Here is a 21,943-nt window from a genome sequence, read left to right on the forward strand (position 1 = left end):
GCTTCACTTCACTGGCCTATTCCTTGTTTTTCTGTTACTTTTTCTATGTGAGTCTATATATTAAAACATTCACTTTTAAAACATTATCTGTATATTAAGACATTCTCTTTTAAAACTTTTTATTATTTTTGGACGGTTAGGATAAATTTAACTAGTCCTTTGGCCTAAGAGATCTCTTTATTAAATTATTTTTTCCAATTTTGATTAAGGGTTTTTTTTTAACATGTCGGGTCGGGTTACCTATTTAGCGCACGAATCGTGTCGGGTCGTGTCTACCCAATATGACCCGGTTATGCTAAACGGGTTAAGCAGGTCGTGTCGGGTTACTCGGATATTTTTCGTGTTATATATAATCGTGTCACTCGTTTAGCGAAACGGGTCATGTTCGTGTCTCGGTTAATCGGGTCGGGGGTAGTAAACCAACGCGTTAATGTGCCTTCTAGAGTAGTTTTCAATGGTGACATCATCCACATCTCTCCACAACATAGCCAATCCCCCACTTCTTCCTACTGGATCCACCAAAAACATTCCGGGCAGCCCCAACTTAGTCCTTATTCGGTCCATCTTCGTCTGAAAACATTTTGTCTCCATGAAAAACAAAATGTCGTGCCTCTTTTCCTTCACCAAATGGCAAAGGTCACGAATTGCTCGGGGGTTCCCAAGCCCCCGGCAATTCCAACTAAGTAGAATCATGTCTACAGAGGGATGACACCTCAGACTGGCCTTTTTTGATAATATCGTTCCCCAAGCTATCTCCATTCTCCTTTCTAACCCCTGTCTGCTCCATAATTTGGCTATTGTCCCTTTTCCTCTTGTACCCATACTCCCCCGCCTTTCTTAGAAGAATTCCCCTTTAAAGAAATGTCAACTTTTAGCTCCTCAGGCCCCATCCTCACATTGGCCCCATGTGTTGCGTAATTGGGCCCTCCCCCCCCCTTCGTGCAATATTCTTCACTTTCCGCAGGTACATGGCTGGGCTACTGAAATTCGGCCCATAATGCGCCAGCTTGGATTTTTTTACTTACTTGGGTGGGGACGCATGAATGGCTCTTTCCTCAAGGTTGACTTCAAAGATTTCACCCAAATTTGTTGGATGAATTCTATTTGTAACTGAATTTTCCATAACGTTAGCGGCTTTCTTGGAGCGATTTGATTCCTTTTCTCCGGGAGATATATTTTCCACGTTCCTAATTTGGCTAGAAAAAACAAATTGATTACTTGCCTTATCAGGATAACTTGGATTGCTAGGGTTTCCTTTTGAAGCGCTACTTTCCATCTCAAGAGAGTTGGTGCGCTGCTTCTCCCTGTCCGGTGACTATTCCCTTCGCCAGGATGAAAACCGCCCCTCACCTCCAGCTTTGTTGAATCAGCCATCCAGGCTCCGTCAGGGTTCATCAGCTAGCAAGGACACCCCCCAATCTCCCACTCCTTCTTCACCGTGTAAGCGTCTGGATTTCTTGACTGGGCAGCCCGTTGCTCCATGCAGAATGCGTCCGCAATGAAAGCAAAAAAGTGGAAGATTTTCGTATTTGAAATTTACCCACATTGATTTTCCTTCAATAAGCAATTCTCTGCCCTGTTCAAGTGGTTTGGTAATGTCAATACGAACACGTATCCTCAAAGTCTCCCCATCCTACTCCATCTGCAGCCACATCAACTTCTTCGAAGACTTCCAAAGTCTCCCCAATCTTAGCTCCCACAACTCTAGACATGCAATGCAGTGGCATATCGTGGATTTGGATCCAGACTAGCGTATGAGTGAACTCCAATTGTGAGGGTGGGACGTGCCCTTTGAGTTCGTTGAAGATCATAATCTGACATTCATAGGCCCAAGGGCGGCCCTCCATGACTCTTTTCTTCTCCTCCTCATCAGAGAATTCAAATATCCACAAGTTATCTTGAATTTCTTTGAAAGAGATCTTCTTCGTGGTACGCCATAATCGTGATATTGCCTTCCGAAAAGCTTCTTTGTTGATCGTCCTATCAATCCACAACCGCCCCACAAGACATTTCACTCCCTTATCACGAACCCTTCCGATATATCCTTCAGTGATATCAATTCTAGTCTGTTCTCCCACTATACGACATGAGCTGCTCTCCATGTGGATAGACCTGCTGCTTTGCTTCCTTCCCACTAAACGGTTTTTTTAAAAAAAACCAACGTAACACTCTGTGTCCGTTCACCGGCAGGAACTTATTTCGTCGCTGGTAGTCTCTTAGGCATAGCCCCTTGAGAACCTTGGCACTCTTAGAAGAATTATGGCAATGCTATTATAAACAAAATATGTATTTTTCACATATTAAAATTTGGACAAAGTTTTCCTTCAAACTGGGTTGGAGGGAATTTCTCCAATCTAGTTTATAAAAATGACACGTATTCAATTTTTTAATAACATGTGAGATGCGCATGAGTTTTTAATAAAATTTATACTAACTTTGTCTATACTATTAAAAAAACATGTGCATCTCACATGTTAAATGAAACATGTCACTTTTATAGAATAGGTTGAAGGAATTTCCTCCAACCCAGTTTGGAGCAAAACTTTGTCCTTAAAATTTTATAGATTAAATATTTTAAAAAATTTCAACCCAAATTTTGAAAGAAACTACATATTTCAATTTAATTCTTTCTTTTTTCATATTTACAACCGTATATCTTTTCTTCTTTTTTATTTTTTAAGTGAAAGTTCTTACTTTTTTCAAAGTGTTATATTATTATTATATCTTTCTTAGGCATCAAAAGCAGATTTTTATTCTAATCATGTTGGGTGTGTTTCATAAAGACTTTTGGAAGGGGAAAGAACACAAAAGCTTAAATCGATAAAAAAAAAAAAAAGTTCTTACGATGATCATCTTTAATATAAATAAATGATGATGTAAATTAAAATAAATAAATAACTAAGTGATGTATGTGCTATCAGAATTGGATAAATCTTAATGTTTTCTATTGACTTACAGCCATATTAATTATTAAATGTGTTTGCTTAGTTATAAAAGCTTTTGAATAGAAAAAAGTTGCCAAAACATTTGGCTAGAGGGTATTGACTAGTTCTTTCTTTTCCCCCCTTAAAATAATAGGGTATTTGTCTCCAAGGAGTAGTTCAATCGGTTGGAGATCATGTTTTACGAAATGAAGGTCACTAGTTCGAATCCTCCTTCCTCCTTGACATGTCAAAATAATAATAATAATAATAATAATAATAATAATAATAGGGTATTTATTAATTCAATAAAATTTTATGTGCATGAGTTAAACCCAATGAATCTATTTTCTTATTGAATAAAACAGCAATCAATAATATATATATATATATATATATATATATATATATATATATATATATATATATATACTTTAAGACTAACTAATTTGTAATTTTATGATTGGATAACACGTCATAAAAGGTGGCAACAATTCTCTTTGACTACGAGGATGGTTTAACCATCCTGGTCGGTTTGGGGGTGACCGAGTCATTTTTGTGGTCAGAGAAGATGGTTTGACCACCTCAACAACTACTCTTATATTGTAATTGTAAATCACTTGTCATTCTCTTTTTTATCTATTGTCACAAATAGTTCATTTTAGAGGAAAATACACTTTAGCCTTTTAATTTATAAATTATCACGCATTTTCATTTATGCTTTCAAACTTAAAAAAAGAGACATTGGGGCCTCTAAATTATCATTGTGTGTCAAAATAGACTTCTTTTTGTGTTTTTCTCCTTAAAAATACCCTTAAAGTTATTAAAAAATTATTATAAAAAAAATTAAACCAAACTACCCTCACAATCTATGGGGATCGTTCTACTATGTTTTTTGGGTAGCAGAGTCATTTCTTACAGTTCTGGAGGTGGTTTGACCACCCCATTTTCATTTGGGACTATTTTTTCATTAATTTTAACCCTCATTCTTAATAAAAGTGTCTAATTTAACACACGATATTATACCATAGGCTTGATGTAACTTTTCAAATTTTAAGGAAAAAATAAAAAATTATGATAATTCAAAAGATTAAAATGTAAAGGTTATATTTGGCAAGAGGCCGGATTGGAAAGAGGACCCATGACCCAAAACCCAAAATTTTTTTTTACACTTTTTCTCTCAAATCAACCCCAACATTCTTATTTTTTTACATCAAATCAATAACTTTTTATTACTATTCAAATAAAAAAATCGCTACAAAACAATTTTTTTTTACTTTTTTATACAAAAATGTTTAATTTAAAAATTAATCATAGGTTAGCGAATTTTATATGAGTCTTGAATGTAATACGTCATCTTTGACGCTTGTAACCTTATAGCTTCGGTTATGATTGCTTCAAAGCTTTGCTCTGTGTTGTTTGAGCTTTATACTCGTTTATCAATGAATGAGATTGAACTGTTTTTTTTTTTAAAAAAAAAAAAATAGTATTTTGTATATGAAATATTTTATAAAGATAAGATACATTATTTGATGTGAAAGATTATATTATATATATATTTTTTGTGTGTTTCAAACTGAAATGTTTTCTTCTTACTTAAAGGTTCAAAACATTCGATTTACGACTATTAAAGTTATTCTCTTTTATAATTTTATTTATGGTAACATAATATAATGTGAATGCTTTGTATTTTAAGTATTTATTAATATTTTTATTTTATTTATAAAAAAAAGTATAAAGACAACGAGTTAAAAACCGACCAGATAGAAGAAAGTTGCTATTTAAAGCTACCGTCCTTCCCGAGATAAGAACTCACTGAGTCAGCGGTACGGCACTTTCCTTTCCTTTCGTTTCGTGATCCCGCAAAGTAATGTCCACGTCACAAATTATATCGCGTAGGCCCCACCTCCTCGGAATTCTTCGACGAATTGACACGGTTGCCTCAGTCCGAATAAAACCTCCCCCACAAAAGTACCGTTCGTACGTACGTCCCTGTTACTTCCGGTTGCGGATTTTCTCAATTATTTTATTTACGTCTAATTCATGATTAATCAAACCGCCAATCTATCTTTTCTAACAACTAAGCGAATAATATAATTAAATAAACTAATTTTGGTTTGAGTTTTTCATTGGAAGAAACTTTTTTTAATAATTTTATAATTGTCACATGTTGTCAACTACATACTCTTCTTTAATACCACGTTAGTACATTTTCTCACATTAATTATGGCAATGCTATTATAAACAAAATATGTATTTTTCACATATTAAAATTTTATAGATTAAATATTTTAAAAAATTCCAACCCAATTTTTGAAAGAAACTACGGTTATGTTTGGCAAAGGGCCGGATTAGCCTGACCAAAAAACCCAAAAAATTTTTCTCAAAATCAACCATAACATTCTTATTTTTTTCTTTCATATCAATCAAATCTGTTAAAGTACCGTTCTACTCTCTTTTTTCATTACATTGCCAAACATAGCCGAGCATATCTCAATTTAATTTTTTCTTTTTTCATATTTACAACCGTATATCTATTTCTTTTCTTTTTTCTTTTTTTTTTTTTAAAATGAAAGTTCTTACTTTTTTCAAAGTGTTGTATTATTCTTATATCTTTCGTGGACATCAAAAGCAGATTTTTATTCTTATCATGTTGGGTGTGTTTCATAAAGACTTTTGGGAGGGGAAATAGCACAAAAGCTTGAACTGATAAAAAAAAAGTTATCACGATGATCATCTTTAATATAAATAAATGATGGTGTGAATTAAAATAAATAAATAAATAAATAAGTGATGTATGTGCTGTCAGAATTGGATAAATCTTAATATTGTCTATCAACTTACAGCCATATTAATTATTAAATGTGTTTGCTTAGTTCTAAAAGCTTTTGAATATAAACAAGTTGCCAAAACATTTGGCTAGAGGGTATTCACTAGTTCCTTCTTCCCCCCCCCCCCCCCCCCTAAAATAATAGGGTATTTGTCCTCAATGGGTTGGAGATCACACTTTATGAAGCAGAGGTTACTAGTTTGAATCTTCTTCCCCCTCTTGTGTAGACATGACCAAAAAAAGAATAATAATAATAGGATACTTATTAAATCAATAAAATTTTATGTGCATGAGTTAAACCCAATGAATCTATTTTCTTATTAAATACAACAGCAATCAATAATATATATATACTACAACCTTTAAGACTAACTAATTTGTTATTTGATGATTGGATAACACGATATAAAAGGTGACAACAATTCTCTTTGACCACGGTCTACGGGGATGGTTTAACCATCCTAATCCGTTTGGGGGTGATCGAGTCATTTTTGTGGTCAAAGTAGATGGTTTGACCACCCCAACAACCACCTTTATATTGTAAGTCCCTCATAGTCTATAGGGATTATTCAACTATAATTTTTGGATAGCTGAACCATTTCTGATAGTTGTGGAAGTGGTTTTCATTTCCCTCATTTATAACAAAGTGTATAATTTAACACACGACAGAAAGCCCGACGTAACTTTTCAAATTTAGAGACGCAAAATAAAAATATTTATTATAATTCAAAAAGATTAAAATTTAAAGGCCCAAATAAAAAGTAATTCCATCATATCTCAATATACAGGCCACAAAAATGATCCCACTTGTGTGCAGTACTGCAAAACATGTACCCTTTTTTTTTCTTTTTTTTTTATTAACGGCAAAACATGAACTTGTGTATACGGTGGATTCCAACCCCAAAAGAAAAAGCCAAATTTAGCGGAATTAATTACGAGCCACGTGGCCTGATGGCGTCAGTTGATTTTGTTTTTGCTCGAATTAATGATCATGCCATCATAAAAGCGATAAACGAGGCTCCTCTCAATGATTGTAAAATTATCAATTTTTACACTGAAAATTAGTAACTTTAAAGATTAAATTGAAAATATATAAAATCTAGCAAATTAAATTATAAATTGGAGATTAAAATAATCAGCTAATCTGCTCGATCTCATGTGCGTAGCCCAAATTCTTAAATACCTTCCAATAAATAGTAATAAACTCCACGAGATGATTCAGTCTCAGAAGCACCTTTTTTCCTCGAGCCAACTTACCTCTTATAATCACCACCACGCAAATTCTCACAGAAGCACCAAACCATTGCCACCGATTGTTTGGGCTCTGCAACTTGCTTTCTGGGGAGCTTTCACAATGGATTTCTCATGGCTGCTCGACTTTTCCAAGGGCATGGTGAAGCCGGCGGCTGCCACTGCGGTGGTGCTCATGGCCGTGCTCCTTTCCTACTTTCAGAAGTTGGGTTTGGAGGGAGAGATGGTTTACTCGATTCTCAGGGCCTTTATTCAGCTCTCTGTTATTGGGTTTGTTCTGCAGTTCATTTTCAGCCAGGAGAATATTGGGTGGATCATTCTCGCCTACCTTTTCATGGTTGGTGTTTCTTCTCCACCTTTTTTTGCTTCATCACCTGTACGTGTTTGGCTTTTGAGAATGATTACTTCATTTCTATCTACAAAAAAAAGCTGTCTGTTTTAAAGAACTCGAAAAAGGATATCTGGGTGTTGCTGAAATCGTTTTCCCATCATTACAGATTTGTTTTGGCAGAGGTTTGATTGTTTCAAATAAAAGTTTGTGCTAATATGAACGGGTCCTGTTTTATTTTTTGTTCTGTTTTTGTTTTCCTGGTAGTTGTTTGTTCAATTTCCAGAAATTCACTTTTTGATTCATATACTATTCTTGGAGATCTTGAAGTGGATTTTTCACCAAACATTTGTTTTCATCCTTCCCATGTAATTCTTGTTGGGTTTGTTGTCCGGATCTGATAATTGAATCCCAACAGTAATGGACAGAGATACACACACAACAAATGCAATCAGAATGCCAGATCAAATTCTATGGAGGCAGAGCAATTAAATAAAGTATTTACAAGGGGCCAAACTTCATTGGCTTCAATTTATCTCATAGTATAAAGTTTTGGTATTACCAAATTCTCCCCAAACCCTGTCAAATATTTGCCCTAGACCTGGTTTGTGCTTGATATTGAAATATCTTTAGTATTGTGTCACTAATTTATGAAAATAGAAGAGTACGTAGTTTGGGGAAAGGGAGGAGATAAATTGTACTGAGAAGTCCTTTGCAGGTCTCTGTTGCAGGCTATACTGCCGGTCAACGAGCTAAACATGTCCCACGAGGGAAGTATGTTGCCGGAGCTTCCATTCTGGCTGGAACTGCAGTGACTATGTTCCTGCTGGTTGCACTAAATGTCTTTCCTTTCACTCCACGATACATCATCCCTGTCGCAGGTATGATGGTTGGGAATGCAATGACAGTGACTGGGGTAACCATGAAAAGGCTTCGAGATGATATCAGAACACAAATGAACCTGGTAACTCACTGGCTCATGGAGAAATGATAATATTCTCATTCAGATTTTCTAATAGGCTGTAAAATAGTTTCATTTTTTTCATTTGGATTTTGTTGTGTTTGATTTTGCAGGTGGAGACAGCATTGGCTCTTGGAGCAACCCCGCGGCAAGCAACACTGCAGCAAGTAAAAAGGGCTCTGGTTATTTCACTCTCTCCGGTGTTGGACAATGCAAAAACTGTGGGTCTCATCTCACTTCCTGGTGCAATGACTGGGCTTATAATGGGAGGAGCTTCCCCTCTGGAGGCCATTCAGCTGCAGATTGTGGTAATGAACATGCTTATTGGTGCATCAACAGTTAGCAGCATCATGTCTACATACCTTTGTTGGCCTGCCTTCTTCACCAATGCTTTCCAGCTAGAAACCAAGGTCTTTTCTGCAGAATGAGTTTTGTATAGTTTTTCTCTCAATGCTGCTACCCTTTAAGATTTAAGAGGAAATTATGTGTGACCTGCGGGAGAAGCAGCATCAACCACTGAGGCTTCTACTAGCTAGGTTCCATTAAACACCATAAGTGTATGATATGTATTAAGTTCCTCTGTTTTCTGATAATTAATTTCCCATCAAATGATGTAAAAAATTTTGAGCACTTTTCCAGCCTGAATTGCATGCCGGTCTCAAAAACATTAATAAACAATCCAAACACAAAACACTTCAAAAAAAACACAAAAATATTTTTCACCTCTATGTCAAGAAACAAAAAACACTCATACATTAACAAACAGAAACGCTCAAAGTTGCATGTTTAGATCCGTTACGAGCTGACATGTGTTTGAACTAATCAAGATAACATTAACAAACATTTACTTCGTAAATGACGAGGGCATACTCAGAATGCAACGACAGAAAGGTGAGGAGCATGGCAGCAGCGAGTAAGTAAGGTGCAGCAGCAATAATGCTGGAAAAGAGGGTGTCCTTTCTATCATGCTTTGGTTGACCCCAATAAAAGAAAAAGAAGAAGGAAAAAAGTAAATGAACTTTTGGAACCATTGCATTTGCCCCTTGTGATCACTTGGGAAGAGAATATGCTCTCTTCGATTCGACCCATTCTTGTCTAGTGACTCCATTGTAAAATATTCCAAGTGGTAAAGGAAGATAGTTGATGATGCAACTTGTTGGTGGCAGGGGCGGTGGAACAAATTTGAAAAATTCCCTTTAATTATATAATATTTATCAAAGGACCCTCAAAAACTAATATTTTTCCCTCCAAAAATAGTCTTTGCATAGTTTGCCCCTCGTATCAAAATTTATAGGAGTAATTCTAAATGGCCTGTTTGTGTCCTACTAAGAATGATGTAATTATTAAAATCACTCTTAGATCAAAACTTAATAATGATCAATCACAAGGTCAATGGTAATTTTAATAGCCATATCATTCTTAGTAAGACACAAATAGGTCTCCTAGAATTACTTAATTTATAGTTTTGCTCCTAGTTTTTGGGCCATCAGGCTTACGCAAGGAATTCGGATCTCTAACAATTTACTGCTTTACTATAAGAATTGCAAATGCTAGAGAGTATCTATAGGGCCCACTTGTCCAAATAGTTAGGTAGACTGTCTGAAACTTGGTTGGACGAATGGATTTCTTAGACGCTAGCAATTCGAACGGCAAAATTGTTAGAGTTTTTTGTTCCCAAGTTAATGAAAAATACTTCTTTCTTTCTCTTTCCCTGCTTTGTCAACGGACAGAGAAGGTATATTAAGATTTTATTTACATGATCTCCTGCCCCAGTTCCCTTCACCTGAGCCACTCTAAATCAAATGACCCTAACCATATTTTTTCCCCTTATTCAACCAGGACAGCCACAAGTGATCCCTATATTGAACCTGAACAACTACATTTCATCCCCATACAAAACGTGGACAAGCATATTTGATACTCAGATTCAACCTGGACCTGAACTACCTGCCCAAACCCTGGAAATTTTCGAGTTTATCTAAACATCAACCTTCACATATGATACAAAAAGTCAAAAATTTCAACCTACTCCAATCATAATTACTGCAGCAGAGTATGTAGAGTATAAACATGAGTCTAAAAGCATGTTTGAGATTGCGTTTGAAAAATATAGTTTTTAAGTCAAAAAAATATTTTTTGGCAAAAGTTTCATTTTTAAGCTTTTGTCAAAAGTATGTTTTGGCAATTTTTTTAGCTTTTTAAACCTTAAAAGTGCGTTTAATTTTTTTTACCAAACTGACACTTTTTTCTTCAAACGGACTTTTTGAGTGTAAAACACACTTTTAAACCCGTCAAATGTACACCAAAACAAGCATTTGGAGATTCCTCTATAAATTTATCGTTCTTACAAGACTACCATTTTAGGGTAGTTTTTTGCTTTTTATTAAAAAAGAAAAAGCAATAACAAACAACTTAAAATATAAAATATTTAAAACTACTTTTACATTTATATCACATAATTCCAAAACGAATCATGTATAAGTCCCACATAAATGATCCTAGAAAAAGCCATAACAAGAGGGTTGATGGATTAGTGAACTCTCATGGTTTTTTTGTACATCTTCCTTCCCCAGATTCTTGGTAGAGGCACAAAACTTCGTTTGGAGATTTTTCAACATGGTTGTCTTCCCAACAAAACACAACGACATAGCATGCATAAAGATATGATTCAAGCACCACAAACATACAATAGATACTGACACAAACAAATATATTAGACTTTTATTTTTTCTTTTGATGAGTAAAGTAAGTCTCATTAGCCTTAATTATAAGAAGGAATCAGTAAATTAAACCAATGGTTTCGCTGCACGCTGTCTTGGTTTTTATATTACATTATGAAAATTCTATAAGCATGAAAAATAAAAGGCTGGAAATTATATAACACCATAATCTGCCCACCCTACCCCGTATACTCTGTTTTTTTTAACTCGTAAAAAACCCACTAATCTTGACCAGGCGGTGCAGCTGATATATATCTTGAATTTGAAAGCAGAAGATCGATGCTGATTAGATGATAATGATGATGGTTATGGTGTACTTGTCAACGATCCAAATGGGCTCTCGTTAATGTAATTTCCAGGCGGATCATACACACAAATTACAAACAGACCTCCGTTCAAACACTTCTTGCGCACGCATCCTATCCGCGTCGAGTCCCTCCACACAACCTGCGTGTAGTGGCCGCACATTTGGCCCGGAGCGCACGTGTTCGTATGAGGATTGTAATACCTGTGCTCCCTAATCCACGACTGCACCGCCTCCGTCGCCGTCCAGTGGTCGTACTTCCCCCAGAACAGGTTCTCGCCGTAGGGGCCGTAGGAATGGATCATCTGGCAGTCCAGGAAGCGCTTGTTGGCCCATCGGCGAGCGTAGCGGGTGAGCTTCCTGCTCCATTTCAGGATCGGCTCGTTGAAATGCTTCCTCACCTGGTTGTGGGCGAGGAGGAACTCCCGCCGTGGCGAGAGGAGGTGGTGGTGGTGGTGGTGGTAGTGATACTGCGATAGAAAGCGTTGGTTGGGTGTTGTTGTTGTTATGTTGGGATTGAATCCCGCCAATCGGCGACCGAATCTCTTACTCAGTGCGCTGTGGGTGGTTTCGGGTTGTTGGGTGTTGGGTTTCTTCCATTCTGAGCTTTGTTTCGCCGAGGCGGCCAGGAGGAGAAGGGCGGTGGAGAAAATTATGGCGAGGAGGACTCGTGCTTGCGGCATTGGTCTTATTTTTCCTTTTCCTTTGTTGGATTCTTTGTTTCTGGTTCTCTTCTTGCTTTGGTTTTGGCTGCTCTCATCATCCGAGAGCAGCGGCAAGGAGAGGATGAGGAAGGAAAATGTCTTTTATTTCTTTTTGCTTCTAAAATTAACCCTATTATTCATCCAAATCTACCATCTTGCCATACCCAATCCTGCCTTTTTTTTTCTTTTTTTTTTTTTGGGGCAGAAATAATAATAGACATCTCAACCCAAATTCCTTTTTTCAAATGATCTGATCCATTCAATAAATAAATATATTTATATTTTTTTTCTTAAATAAATGTGGGGTTCAGATCATTTGGGAGAGAAAATTTGAGAAAAAGTGTTGGGATGCCTAACAGCCCTCTTAAATATTTTTTAACATTTTTATTTAAATTATAATGATGCCATGCAAATGTAGGAATATAAATTAAATTATTAAACTTATCAATTCCAAAAGTTTATCTATTTAAATATGCTTAAAACTTTTGAAATAGTAATAATTTCATTCATTATAATTGCATGGACATTTCTGTAATTTGGTCCAAGAAAAAAACAAAAGGGCAACGGCTAAATTTGAAGTTGCTTTAAGAGGGTCAAGGCATGAACAACCCGCCAAATTTCGTTCGCGGGAACACCACTCACAGGGTGCCGCAGTTTTTGGTCGTCCATAGGTAATTTAATTAAACAGTCAAATATGGAAGAATCATAACAGCAATAACAGATATAATAATAGTACCTATCAAATATATATATATATATATATATATATATATATATATATATATATAAAATAGTAAGAATCATAACAAAAAATAACAGGGAATTATATTAACAAATATCAAATTAAATTCATTTAATAACATCTGTATTTCCTCTTCTTCTAACTAAATTTTTAAGTGTATCCTAGAGTTCTTGGTAGCTCGATTAGCAGGGGACTATGTCTCATGAAACAGAGATTACTAGTTTAAATCTCTCATCTCTCCCTCTTGTGTGGAGTTGTCAAAAAAAAAAAAAAAAAAAAAAAAAACTAAATTTTTAAGTAAATGGTGAAAAATCATTTAAATAAAAATATATATTTTCAAAAATGTGATTTCACTTTATTTTTCATAGAATATATAATATTAACATACCCGTTCATCTACTATGCGAGTTAGGCGGTTGCCCAAGACCTACAATGAAATAAGGCTCCAAAGATAATAGTAGCATTGGTAAAATAATAATAATATTAATAATAAAATTTGTGAGAAAACTATTAATGAACCAATTATGGTACATGACTATTTTGAAAAAAAAAATTAAAATTAAAATTAAAGCACAGAAACACAATTTTTTTATTTTTTTTTTGGGACATATTCACACAAGGGAAGGAAGAGGGAAGATTCGAATTAGCAACTTTCGCTTCATGAGGCGTGGTACACAATCGATTGAGTTACTCCTCGAAGACTAGAAACACAATTATAGTGCATTGAAAGTGCTAAAGCTAGTAATAAAATTCCAAGCTCCACAAATAAGAGATTTTTGTTGCAATTAGCTCCACAAATACTCTTTAATATCAAGAAATTAAAATCACTAGAAAGCGATAGTTTTCAGAAAAAGAAAAAAAAAAAAAGTCTTAATCTGGAAAGTTTTTTCAAACATGATATTTATTTTAATGTTGATGGTTTCGATTTATTTTCAAAACTAAAAGTTTTAAAAGTTCTAAAAATAGAAAACAAATACTCTAAGACATACTAAATGTCTCTTACAGTTTTCAAGGAAAAGCTCAATCGGCTGTGGACCACACTTAATGAAACGAAGGTCACTAGTTCGAATCCCCCTCCCCCTTCTCTTGTATGAACATATAAAAATATATATATATATATATATATATATATGTCTCTTACATAATTTTATTGACAATACCTATAGAAAGAAAATTTTCAAAATTAAAATTAATAAAATCTTATCTAAGATGAGAATATTATAAGTGGATAATCATTATCATTTATCCCTACAAGTTTTCCTGTCCCCTGCTCTTTGGGCGGGGATTGTCCACCGTCCACGCATGAATGGTCCCGATGCACGGAGCACATACACATGAGGAGTTGAGAACGATGATACCGAAGCTTTTCCCTCTTCCAACTGCCAATGGGTCCCAACGTCCTGACCAGGGATGGTTCCGAACCGGTTCGGGCCAGCACGTTGACTTCAGAGTCACAGTGCTCTCCCCACTCGTCCAGAATACCATTCAGATCAAGCCACGCAACCACTTATATTGTGGCCCAGCCCACGTGGCAAAATCCCGCAGTATTGCGCAATGCGCATCCCGCGTAGTGTAGACGCCACCCCCGTCCAATTACGCGCAGCGCGAACCGGTCTGCTCTGCTTCTCTCTCTCGCACGCAAAACGAAAATTCTCGAAGCCGCCATAGCCATTGCTCTGTCTCGACGAAACGCCACCGTCGTTGAAAGAGCTCGTTGTCTATTTCTGTGATCAATCCTAGTGCTTTTTGGATTCCGAAGAATTAAGCCACTCAGCCAAATCAAGACCAAACTAATTTCGCTATGTCGATTCGGTACCTATTGAGTTCTAGGGTTTGTTCTGTTTTTCTCGTCTGCTCCGTCTTCCTCAGCTGCTTTCCAGGTAAAACTTTCTCGGTAAACAAACAGAGAGCTAATTAATACTATTTATTGAATTTACAAGATGAGATATAATTTCAATCAGGAGCTATGGGAAGCTATATTTAACTTCTCTAATTCTGGCTGATTGGTGACGGCGTTGATTTTTCAGGATTGGTTATATCGGGATTTGTTACACTGGAATTCATGGAGATTTTCAAAACCCACGAGTGGCTCCACGGAAAACCAACGGTTTATTTCATGTGTAAAGGGGAGAACAAGACGATGCTGCCAGATGTGAAGGAAGTGCATGTCTTGTATAGTTTCAAGGGTGAAGAGTCTTGGCAGGTTCGAACCTTGTTTTTGTCTGTAAACTTTTGAGTGCATGGGTTGTCTTGGAATGCTTTTCAAAAGGGTTTTCTATGTGTTATGGTGAAATGATGCTAGCAGTTTAATCGAACAGCACCCTAGTTGTTGTTGTAGATATGGGAGAAATTATGCAGGCAATGGAACCTAGTTAAGAACATTGAATTTTGCTTGTTGTACATAGCTCACACAATGGGTGCCTTTTGTTGCCACGCACTCTGAAAATTTGAGTAAAGCTGCAGGGATATGTCGACTGAAAATTGGTTTGATGCTGGTTTTATGGACACAAGGGGCAACTGCTCTTTTGAAATTTTCATTAGATGGATAATTGCTAGCAACAGAGATGGTTTTTATGTTTTGTGGTGACTAAAGCCTTCACAGCTATCATATTTTAGTAATTCAGGTTGATTGAATTCGAACTGATTCTTGTTTGCGTGCTCTACTGAGAAAACAAAAGGTGTGTGTGTGTGTATGTGAAGTTCTTTCAACTTGGACAGTTTGAGAACTACTCAAAATTTAGATTCTCCAGATTTTATTCTTTTGGGTTTTACCATTAGTGTTGACAAGAACACATGTAAGTGAATCTCTGCCCATGTGAGCTTCACTTTAGTTGGTTCTTTGAGTAATATGCCATTTCTTTGTAACTAAAAACACATGGAACTTTAGCTTCCCTCAAATAAATTCTTGGATCATCAATTCCAATTGATTGACTAAGTGTGGCATTATTTTGAGCTGCTAATGAAATTATACTCTTTATGCTCCAGCCTCTGACAGATTTTTCAAGTAAAAAGTGCAAGCGGTGTGGGTTTTATGAGGAGGATAAGTTCAAATCAGATGACAAATTTGAAGAGTGGGAATTTTGTCCCAGTGACTTCAGTATTCCTGATGGGAAATATATCCGAATCAAGGACAAGGAATTTAATGCTACTTTTTTGTGTCCGGAGTGCGTTCCTTTTGCAAATGGTGAGTGCTTTCTTACTTTCATTCTTAAAGTCGCTTTTGCTGTATTTCATGCTATTGCTCTACACCTTATGTGCCATGTTAAGGGTTAGTTTAGGAGTGTTTGGTACCATTGAACATTTTATGGAAACGATCATCCCATTGGACCCATTTTACGTCTATTTTTTTCTTCTTTTTGTTTGTGGCTTCATTCTAGAAGAGGCTTTTGTGCCTTCAAATGTTATGTAAATAAAATGGAATGACCTGCGATTTCTTGGACGTCAATATAAGTTTCAGTTGGTACCATTATGGGGCTAAAATGACTATTTGGATACAAGTCATAACAATGGATAGGTAGGGATCGAGGGAGTGTTTTGGGAAATCAAATAAATGGTTTGTGCTAAGATTTGAGTCTAAGACCCAGTCAATCATGCGGTAATTTGTTGCTCTCCTGAATGCTACTTTTTCATTGTAATAAATAAAACTTTTATTTCAATCTGTGTTTGCATAAGCACCTCTCTGCTTGACATGTCTCTGACTAGGACCAGATTACATTATATTTAGTCCAAATAATAGTTACATTTTCGTTAACCTCCGTTTTTCAGCTTCCAATTCTGCATCTGACTCGCATGACGGAGGAAAGGGAATGCATGTTGCTGTAATCATATTGATCATTGCTGTGGTCTCAACTGTATCCATTCTCGGAGTAGTGGCTGCATATAAATACTGGCAAAGGAGGAAGAGGGAACATGATCAGGCTCGGTTTCTGAAGTTGTTCGAAGACGGGGACGACATTGAGGATGAATTGGGCCTTGGCATTGTAATATGATGAATAATATAGCTTGGCTACCATTTGTACAGTGAGTTGATCTTACATCAATTTTGCATATGGAAAGAAGAAAAAAAAACAAAAATTGTGGACTTCGTGACAGTCTCACAGTGCAAATGAGAAAAAAAGTGTATTCTTAAGTGAGAGATGTATGCCATTGTAAAAATAATAAGCATCTCCCTTCCACGGATTTACATATCTTTGCTCTCTAGTTTTCTACTCACCAGGTGCTTTTTGGCTTTTCCTGAAACAGGCAAGGCCAGTAGCCAAAGATACTTTCACATAGTCTCATCTCATAATCCAGATTGTAACCATACGTTATTGTTTGCTCTTGCCTACAGAAATCATGGAACTCTTCTTCTCCTTCATATACAGCCCAAGGATAATAATCACAAATGGAGCGGTTTTCTGTGTCTTCGTGATAACTGAAATAACTGTCATGCCATTCTTCACCATGAGAGAAGTCTTCCATCTTCACCAAACCACTGCCACATCCAATGTCCTGAGTATCATCCCAAAGGGAGAAAAAATTCTCTCCCTGACACTCGCTAAAGCAATTCGGCCAATTCCAATTGTCGTTGTACGCCAGCTCCTCTTCCTCATAATCTTCCCAGGGTCTGCTTGCAAAATCCTCCTCTTCTATACCATACGGTGAAGACATGAGACCAAGAATTCCCTCTTGGAAAGGAACATTTGGGTCGAAAACAGGACAGCGATGGAGATCTTCATTGCCAGCAATACTAGGGCTCCCGCCAAACAGAGCACGGCGATAGTCGGCGAGTTCTTGGTCGTACGTAGTCATTGCAAAATGTATCTCCTTTTGCAACTTTTAAGCATTCCCTACATTGAAATGTTCTTTTGAACTAATAAGTGTTCTAGATTTGGGAAGGGCAAAGGGGATATTAAAACCACTTATATGCTATGGAAAGAGGTAGGAAAGTGAATTCACTTTTTCTGCAGTGAGAAAGTAGCGGTGGCTCAAAATCTAGCACCATCCACCGTTGATGAGAGATTCCAATTTCCATTCACAAAATGACCATTAATTCGGTCACCCAGCTAGAAAGGCTTCTTGAATTCGAATCTTTTTTGGGAAGAAAAGCACCCAAAAAGATAGGCATCAGAAAATGGGTTGCCAGAGCATCATATGCAATTTCTTTTACTAGGTCACCCAGAAGTAACACCTTCCACTTTAGAAAAGTTTTAAGAGAGAGAGAGAGAGAGAGATTCTATACTAATGAACTCATTCAATTAATCCGTGAGATACAAAACTGGAAAACATTAGAACAAGCAGGAATACTGTGCTGAAGTTTTGTACAATATATTTGAGAATTTAACATAATTCTGATATTTGAAAATTCTTTCAGATATTATGCGAATCTGACAGTAAAGGACTTGAGGAAGAAGCAAACGGTTTGCCAGGCAGTTTGCCTTCTATGCTCTTTGGAGCATTAAAAGCCTTCCAAAATTTCTTTTCTTGATTGCAAGACTTTTCCTCATTGGAGGAAGCAGGATGCTCAACCCCTGCTATAATGAAGTATATTGATCCATTAGCTGACACATAGAGTTGTCATCATATACTACTACTATAACTCTTTATTAAATTAGAATAATAATTCCCTACAAAGGAAGATAAAGGTGTGGGGTTACCTTAAGCCTTCTAGGCAGTGAAGTGCAATATATTCTAACTAAAACCGGAGGAGCTTGTTGAACGATTGAAGTTTTCCAACTCCTTTGAATGGGGACCATAAATATCTTTAATGGTGTCTCTACAAAAACTGCATCCAAGACAACTTAGGCAGGCTGTTACAAGAGGGAATGCAAATAATGGAGTTTCATGATATTATTTATCTTGGACACAGAAATACTAATTTCCACAATGCTTAGTGGGTGAGAAGGAGATTATTAGTAAACCTGCAAGCCTCTTTGTTAAACTTCTTCTTGTTAACTCCATACAACGATTGGAATACATCTGGCTCCACACGACAAAAGTACGGACGATCTGCCAGAGGATAAAAGAAAATGAAAGTCCATAAGTACCATAACGAGTAAGAGTTCAAAGACAGAAACTGCTGAAGGTCTTGACCACGAAGATGCTCACCGTTGTAAATGGAGCACGTTCGTGTGCCTTTATTGAAGTTTATGCACCACCCATCAGGACCTGTTAAGCTTCTATAGAGCTGATATTTACAAACATTAATACCAAAGACGAAAGAAACTTGTTAGATTCAGAACCAATTGCACATGATAAAACAATCAGAAGAAGATGCATAAAGCATGCTTCTTATGCACAGTGGAGACCATGTCCAGCATACTTACACAGCAACCATCGTGTCAACCTAGGATTCTAATGCAAATTCTAACATAAAACTTATTAACAAGGAAGAAGACAATGAAGAAGCAACAATCAAAACACAAGAATTCAACGCGGTTTCGCAAAATTGCCTACATCCACACTCCACAGGCAACAATGAGCCTCTCCCTCTTTCTTCTTCTTCACTAGCATCTCCAATCAACTGATACAAACTACCAAACAATTATCCTTTTGCTACAACCAATGCTTTAACAACTTTAATTTGCTCTCCATAAAATTTGTAAGCAACTTCATCAAATTTTCCCAACGTCAGAAGTTTTTTTTTTTTAATCAGGTACAAGTAACACCATCACACATAGTAATTCTTACATCACTAATTCTAACTATTTCATACTTGTTATCATGACCCATATAGACACTAAACTACATGGGCAATAAGTGTAAAAATAATCACTACATGGTACCAGTAGTGTGTAAAATCCAATGGTGTTTCAAATCTTCATAAGAAATCATAGACATTACTTCGCTATTCTCAAATGATTTTCCATCTTCCACCGAACTACCATGGGATTTTGAACTCTGGCACATCAGTTCTGGGTCTCTCCTGATTGTATACAGAAGTTTACAATCTTTGGTAATTATCCCTTTTTACCACAGTTCCAACACATTCTCTTTTTCTTCCATTTTGACTTTAACTTGGAATGATTTCTCCCACTATCACTAATCTCTTTTAGCAGTTCTGCCTCTAACTGTCATTACATAACCAGAAGAATTTCCACTATTTTTTCTGCAAGATTCTTCGACAAGCAATCGGTGAACTGTAGAATCAAAGTTGAAATCAATAGTGTTACTCACAGCCATAACTATACCATCCATGAGTCTGGCATAAAACAAAGCAGAATAGTAATTCGCTCTTCTTAATCCATATTGACTCCAATAGCGGTCAATTTACTGACAAGAGCATTGAACTCATTTAAGTGCTCTTGAAACGAGGAACTCTCTTTCATTCTAAGATTGTACAGGTTTCTCTTGAGATGGATCCAGTTTAACATTCTTTTTCCTTGATTAATACCACGCAACTTATCTCACATGCCTTTAGTAGTCTTTTTCTCAGCCATGATAAACATAACTAAATAATCTATTGTCAGAAACATATATATCATAGCCAACTCATTCTTTTGCTAAAAAAATTCATCACTCATGTCTTCAAGCTTTTTCTCATTCCCTTCAATTGCAACTACACAATTCCCTTCGACTTAAACCACTTGCATCTTCAACTTCCACATAGTATAATTGGTACCGTTGAACAAAGGCACCTCAAATGTTGTAGAACTTGAACTGGCCATAGAAAACTGTGCAAATTGAAGATCAAGATTTTTTCTTGAGCAAAAAGAGACAACACAACCTTAAGCTCTAATATCACTAGTAGAAATCGTAGCACATCCACAAGAAAAATATCAACAAAATAGAAGAACAATCAAGAATAAAGACAGAAGAATTTATTGCGGTCTGACAAGATTGCCTAAGTCCACAAGCAGCAACAATGATGTTTCTTTATCACTAGTATCAAGGAAAAATACAATGAGCCTTCCTCCCTCTCTCTTCTCATGAAATCTCAAACTACATCTATGATACAATTTGTGGATGTAAACCTATTGACACGAGCTTTATTTATAGGCAAAAATAATCCTCTCCTAAGGAAACTAAGATTTACAATAAAGAAAGAATATGCCTCATAATCTTAGGATTTCTAATCCTCAAACTACTAGGATTCCAACATTGTACTATAGCATTAACCAATAGCATTGCAGTTATGCTGTTACACACCTAATGTCAACATTGAACTAAATACAGATTTGGGTAAATGTATTAGCGTGTAAGCTCGATATGCATAATTGGCAACCCCCCCTTCCTTTCTGCCCGGACTGCTTTAGCTTCGAACAATCATTAAACCAACACAGTACCAAATTACCAATGTCTGTCTATCTATGTGATCATGTTCGAATACTTAGCTCTCCTTTTAGTACTATCATAAACCGGAAAGCACATGTCAGTATCCCAATCGACCATTCGGAAGACCTCTCGATTCGAAACAAAGAAACGTGGAATGTTTAAATTAGTCAAATATGTATGTTGTTAAACAAAATATCTCATACATTTGCTGAAAACTAGAATTCTAACGTAAGTAAATCTACACTCATAGAACCGCTTCCTATCAATAAGCGGGGTTCATATTTTCATTGTCAGACATATTCTGCGCAAAAAGCCTTAAAATCGAAAGCCAACCAACCTCAATGTCAAGAGGGTCACTGAATACTTCTTCAGGGGTGACAAAGGAGGGGCCTTTGTCCAGCTTGCAGCAGGCCCCGCAGCCCTCCACGCACCGCCACAACGGCTCTTTCCTGCTGCGGCCGAAGCCGACACTGCTCGACCTTTGCTTTGCCGCGGCTTTCGTCCTCGCTCTCATCTGCGGCTGGCTTGCCACCGAGAACACGGTGCTGCAAGGGTACAGTGACATAGCGTGAGGCATTCTGGCGTTGGGTCAGTGGGTGACGACTGAATAGCTTGGTGGTCGTTAAAAATCGTTCAGGTTTCTTCAAAAACTTATAAAAAGCTTTATATTCGATAATTTTGACTTTAGCTATTAAAATTATCATTCGATTAAAATTTAATAATAATTTAAATAACTACATTATTCTTAAAGTAACTTAAAAAAAAAAACACAAAAAAGACTTGTAGTATTACTTCGAGATATTCTAATATTTTAAGGTTTACTGTCTCTTGTAGGAAGATTAGACCGCACTTAAATTCATCTCTGGCCATCCAATATTCACTCAAGAATGTAAACCCCACCTCCTTTTTTTTTTTATTCCTTAAATTTT

General features: G+C 36.4%; 4 protein-coding genes across 8 annotated transcripts; 2 read left to right on the forward strand and 2 right to left on the reverse strand.

The window, feature by feature from the left end:
- The first annotated feature begins 6,930 nt into the window (after positions 1–6,930).
- On the forward strand, positions 6,931–8,921 carry ALS3 (aluminum sensitive 3). Its single transcript, XM_059607290.2, has 3 exons — positions 6,931–7,339; positions 8,049–8,294; positions 8,405–8,921. Exons 1-3 carry the CDS (start codon positions 6,965–6,967, stop codon positions 8,717–8,719), a joined length of 936 nt encoding a protein of 311 aa, XP_059463273.1. The 5' UTR covers positions 6,931–6,964; the 3' UTR covers positions 8,720–8,921.
- Positions 8,922–11,046: 2,125 nt separating this feature from the next.
- On the reverse strand, positions 11,047–12,065 carry LOC132162106 (CAP (Cysteine-rich secretory proteins, Antigen 5, and Pathogenesis-related 1 protein) superfamily protein). Its single transcript, XM_059572363.2, has one exon. It carries the CDS (start codon positions 11,996–11,998, stop codon positions 11,318–11,320), a length of 681 nt encoding a protein of 226 aa, XP_059428346.1. The 5' UTR covers positions 11,999–12,065; the 3' UTR covers positions 11,047–11,317.
- A 2,206-nt stretch (positions 12,066–14,271) lies between these two features.
- On the forward strand, positions 14,272–17,561 carry LOC132161975 (uncharacterized). 2 transcript variants are annotated; one of them, XM_059572206.2, is made up of 5 exons: positions 14,272–14,641; positions 14,789–14,964; positions 15,747–15,945; positions 16,527–16,781; positions 17,092–17,561. In XM_059572206.2, the coding sequence occupies exons 1-4, from the start codon at positions 14,563–14,565 to the stop codon at positions 16,748–16,750; spliced, it is 678 nt and encodes a 225-aa protein (XP_059428189.1). In that variant the 5' UTR covers positions 14,272–14,562; the 3' UTR covers positions 16,751–16,781; positions 17,092–17,561. The 2 variants fall into 2 exon arrangements, with proteins under 2 accessions (XP_059428189.1, XP_059428188.1); XM_059572205.2 differs by lacking the exon at positions 17,092–17,561 and having other exon boundaries at positions 14,274–14,641; positions 16,527–16,948.
- Positions 17,562–17,985: 424 nt separating this feature from the next.
- On the reverse strand, positions 17,986–21,640 carry LOC132161976 (zinc/iron-chelating domain protein). Of its 4 annotated transcripts, XM_059572207.2 has the most exons (5): positions 21,352–21,640; positions 18,849–18,927; positions 18,662–18,749; positions 18,398–18,525; positions 18,000–18,271 (listed from the first exon to the last, which is right to left on the reverse strand). In XM_059572207.2, the coding sequence occupies exons 1-4, from the start codon at positions 21,589–21,591 to the stop codon at positions 18,432–18,434; spliced, it is 501 nt and encodes a 166-aa protein (XP_059428190.1). In that variant the 5' UTR covers positions 21,592–21,640; the 3' UTR covers positions 18,000–18,271; positions 18,398–18,431. The 4 variants fall into 4 exon arrangements, with proteins under 4 accessions (XP_088367060.1, XP_088367061.1, XP_088367059.1 ...); XM_088510934.1 differs by having other exon boundaries at positions 17,986–18,274; positions 18,662–18,927; XM_088510935.1 differs by lacking the exon at positions 18,662–18,749 and having other exon boundaries at positions 17,988–18,271; positions 18,788–18,927.
- Between the last annotated feature and the right edge of the window lie 303 nt (positions 21,641–21,943).

The sequence above is a fragment of the Corylus avellana genome, chromosome 10, assembly GCF_965113065.1.
Source record: "Corylus avellana chromosome 10, dhCorAvel1.hap1.2, whole genome shotgun sequence".
NCBI lineage: Eukaryota > Viridiplantae > Streptophyta > Magnoliopsida > Fagales > Betulaceae > Corylus > Corylus avellana.

Coding starts and splice junctions, on each gene's coding strand:
- ALS3 (XM_059607290.2), top strand. CDS start 6,965: ATGATTCAGTCTCAGAAGCACCTTTTTTCCTCGAGCCAACTTACCTCT. Junction 7,340..8,048: donor TTCTCGCCTACCTTTTCATG/GTTGGTGTTTCT, acceptor AGTCCTTTGCAG/GTCTCTGTTGCAGGCTATAC. Junction 8,295..8,404: donor TCAGAACACAAATGAACCTG/GTAACTCACTGG, acceptor TTGATTTTGCAG/GTGGAGACAGCATTGGCTCT.
- LOC132162106 (XM_059572363.2), bottom strand. CDS start 11,998: ATGCCGCAAGCACGAGTCCTCCTCGCCATAATTTTCTCCACCGCCCTT.
- LOC132161975 (XM_059572206.2), top strand. CDS start 14,563: ATGTCGATTCGGTACCTATTGAGTTCTAGGGTTTGTTCTGTTTTTCTC. Junction 14,642..14,788: donor CTTCCTCAGCTGCTTTCCAG/GTAAAACTTTCT, acceptor TTGATTTTTCAG/GATTGGTTATATCGGGATTT. Junction 15,946..16,526: donor GTGCGTTCCTTTTGCAAATG/GTGAGTGCTTTC, acceptor TCCGTTTTTCAG/CTTCCAATTCTGCATCTGAC.
- LOC132161976 (XM_088510934.1), bottom strand. CDS start 21,591: ATGCCTCACGCTATGTCACTGTACCCTTGCAGCACCGTGTTCTCGGTG. Junction 18,928..21,351: donor GTGACCCTCTTGACATTGAG/GTTGGTTGGCTT, acceptor TGTAAATATCAG/CTCTATAGAAGCTTAACAGG. Junction 18,526..18,661: donor TTTAACAAAGAGGCTTGCAG/GTTTACTAATAA, acceptor TCTTGGATGCAG/TTTTTGTAGAGACACCATTA.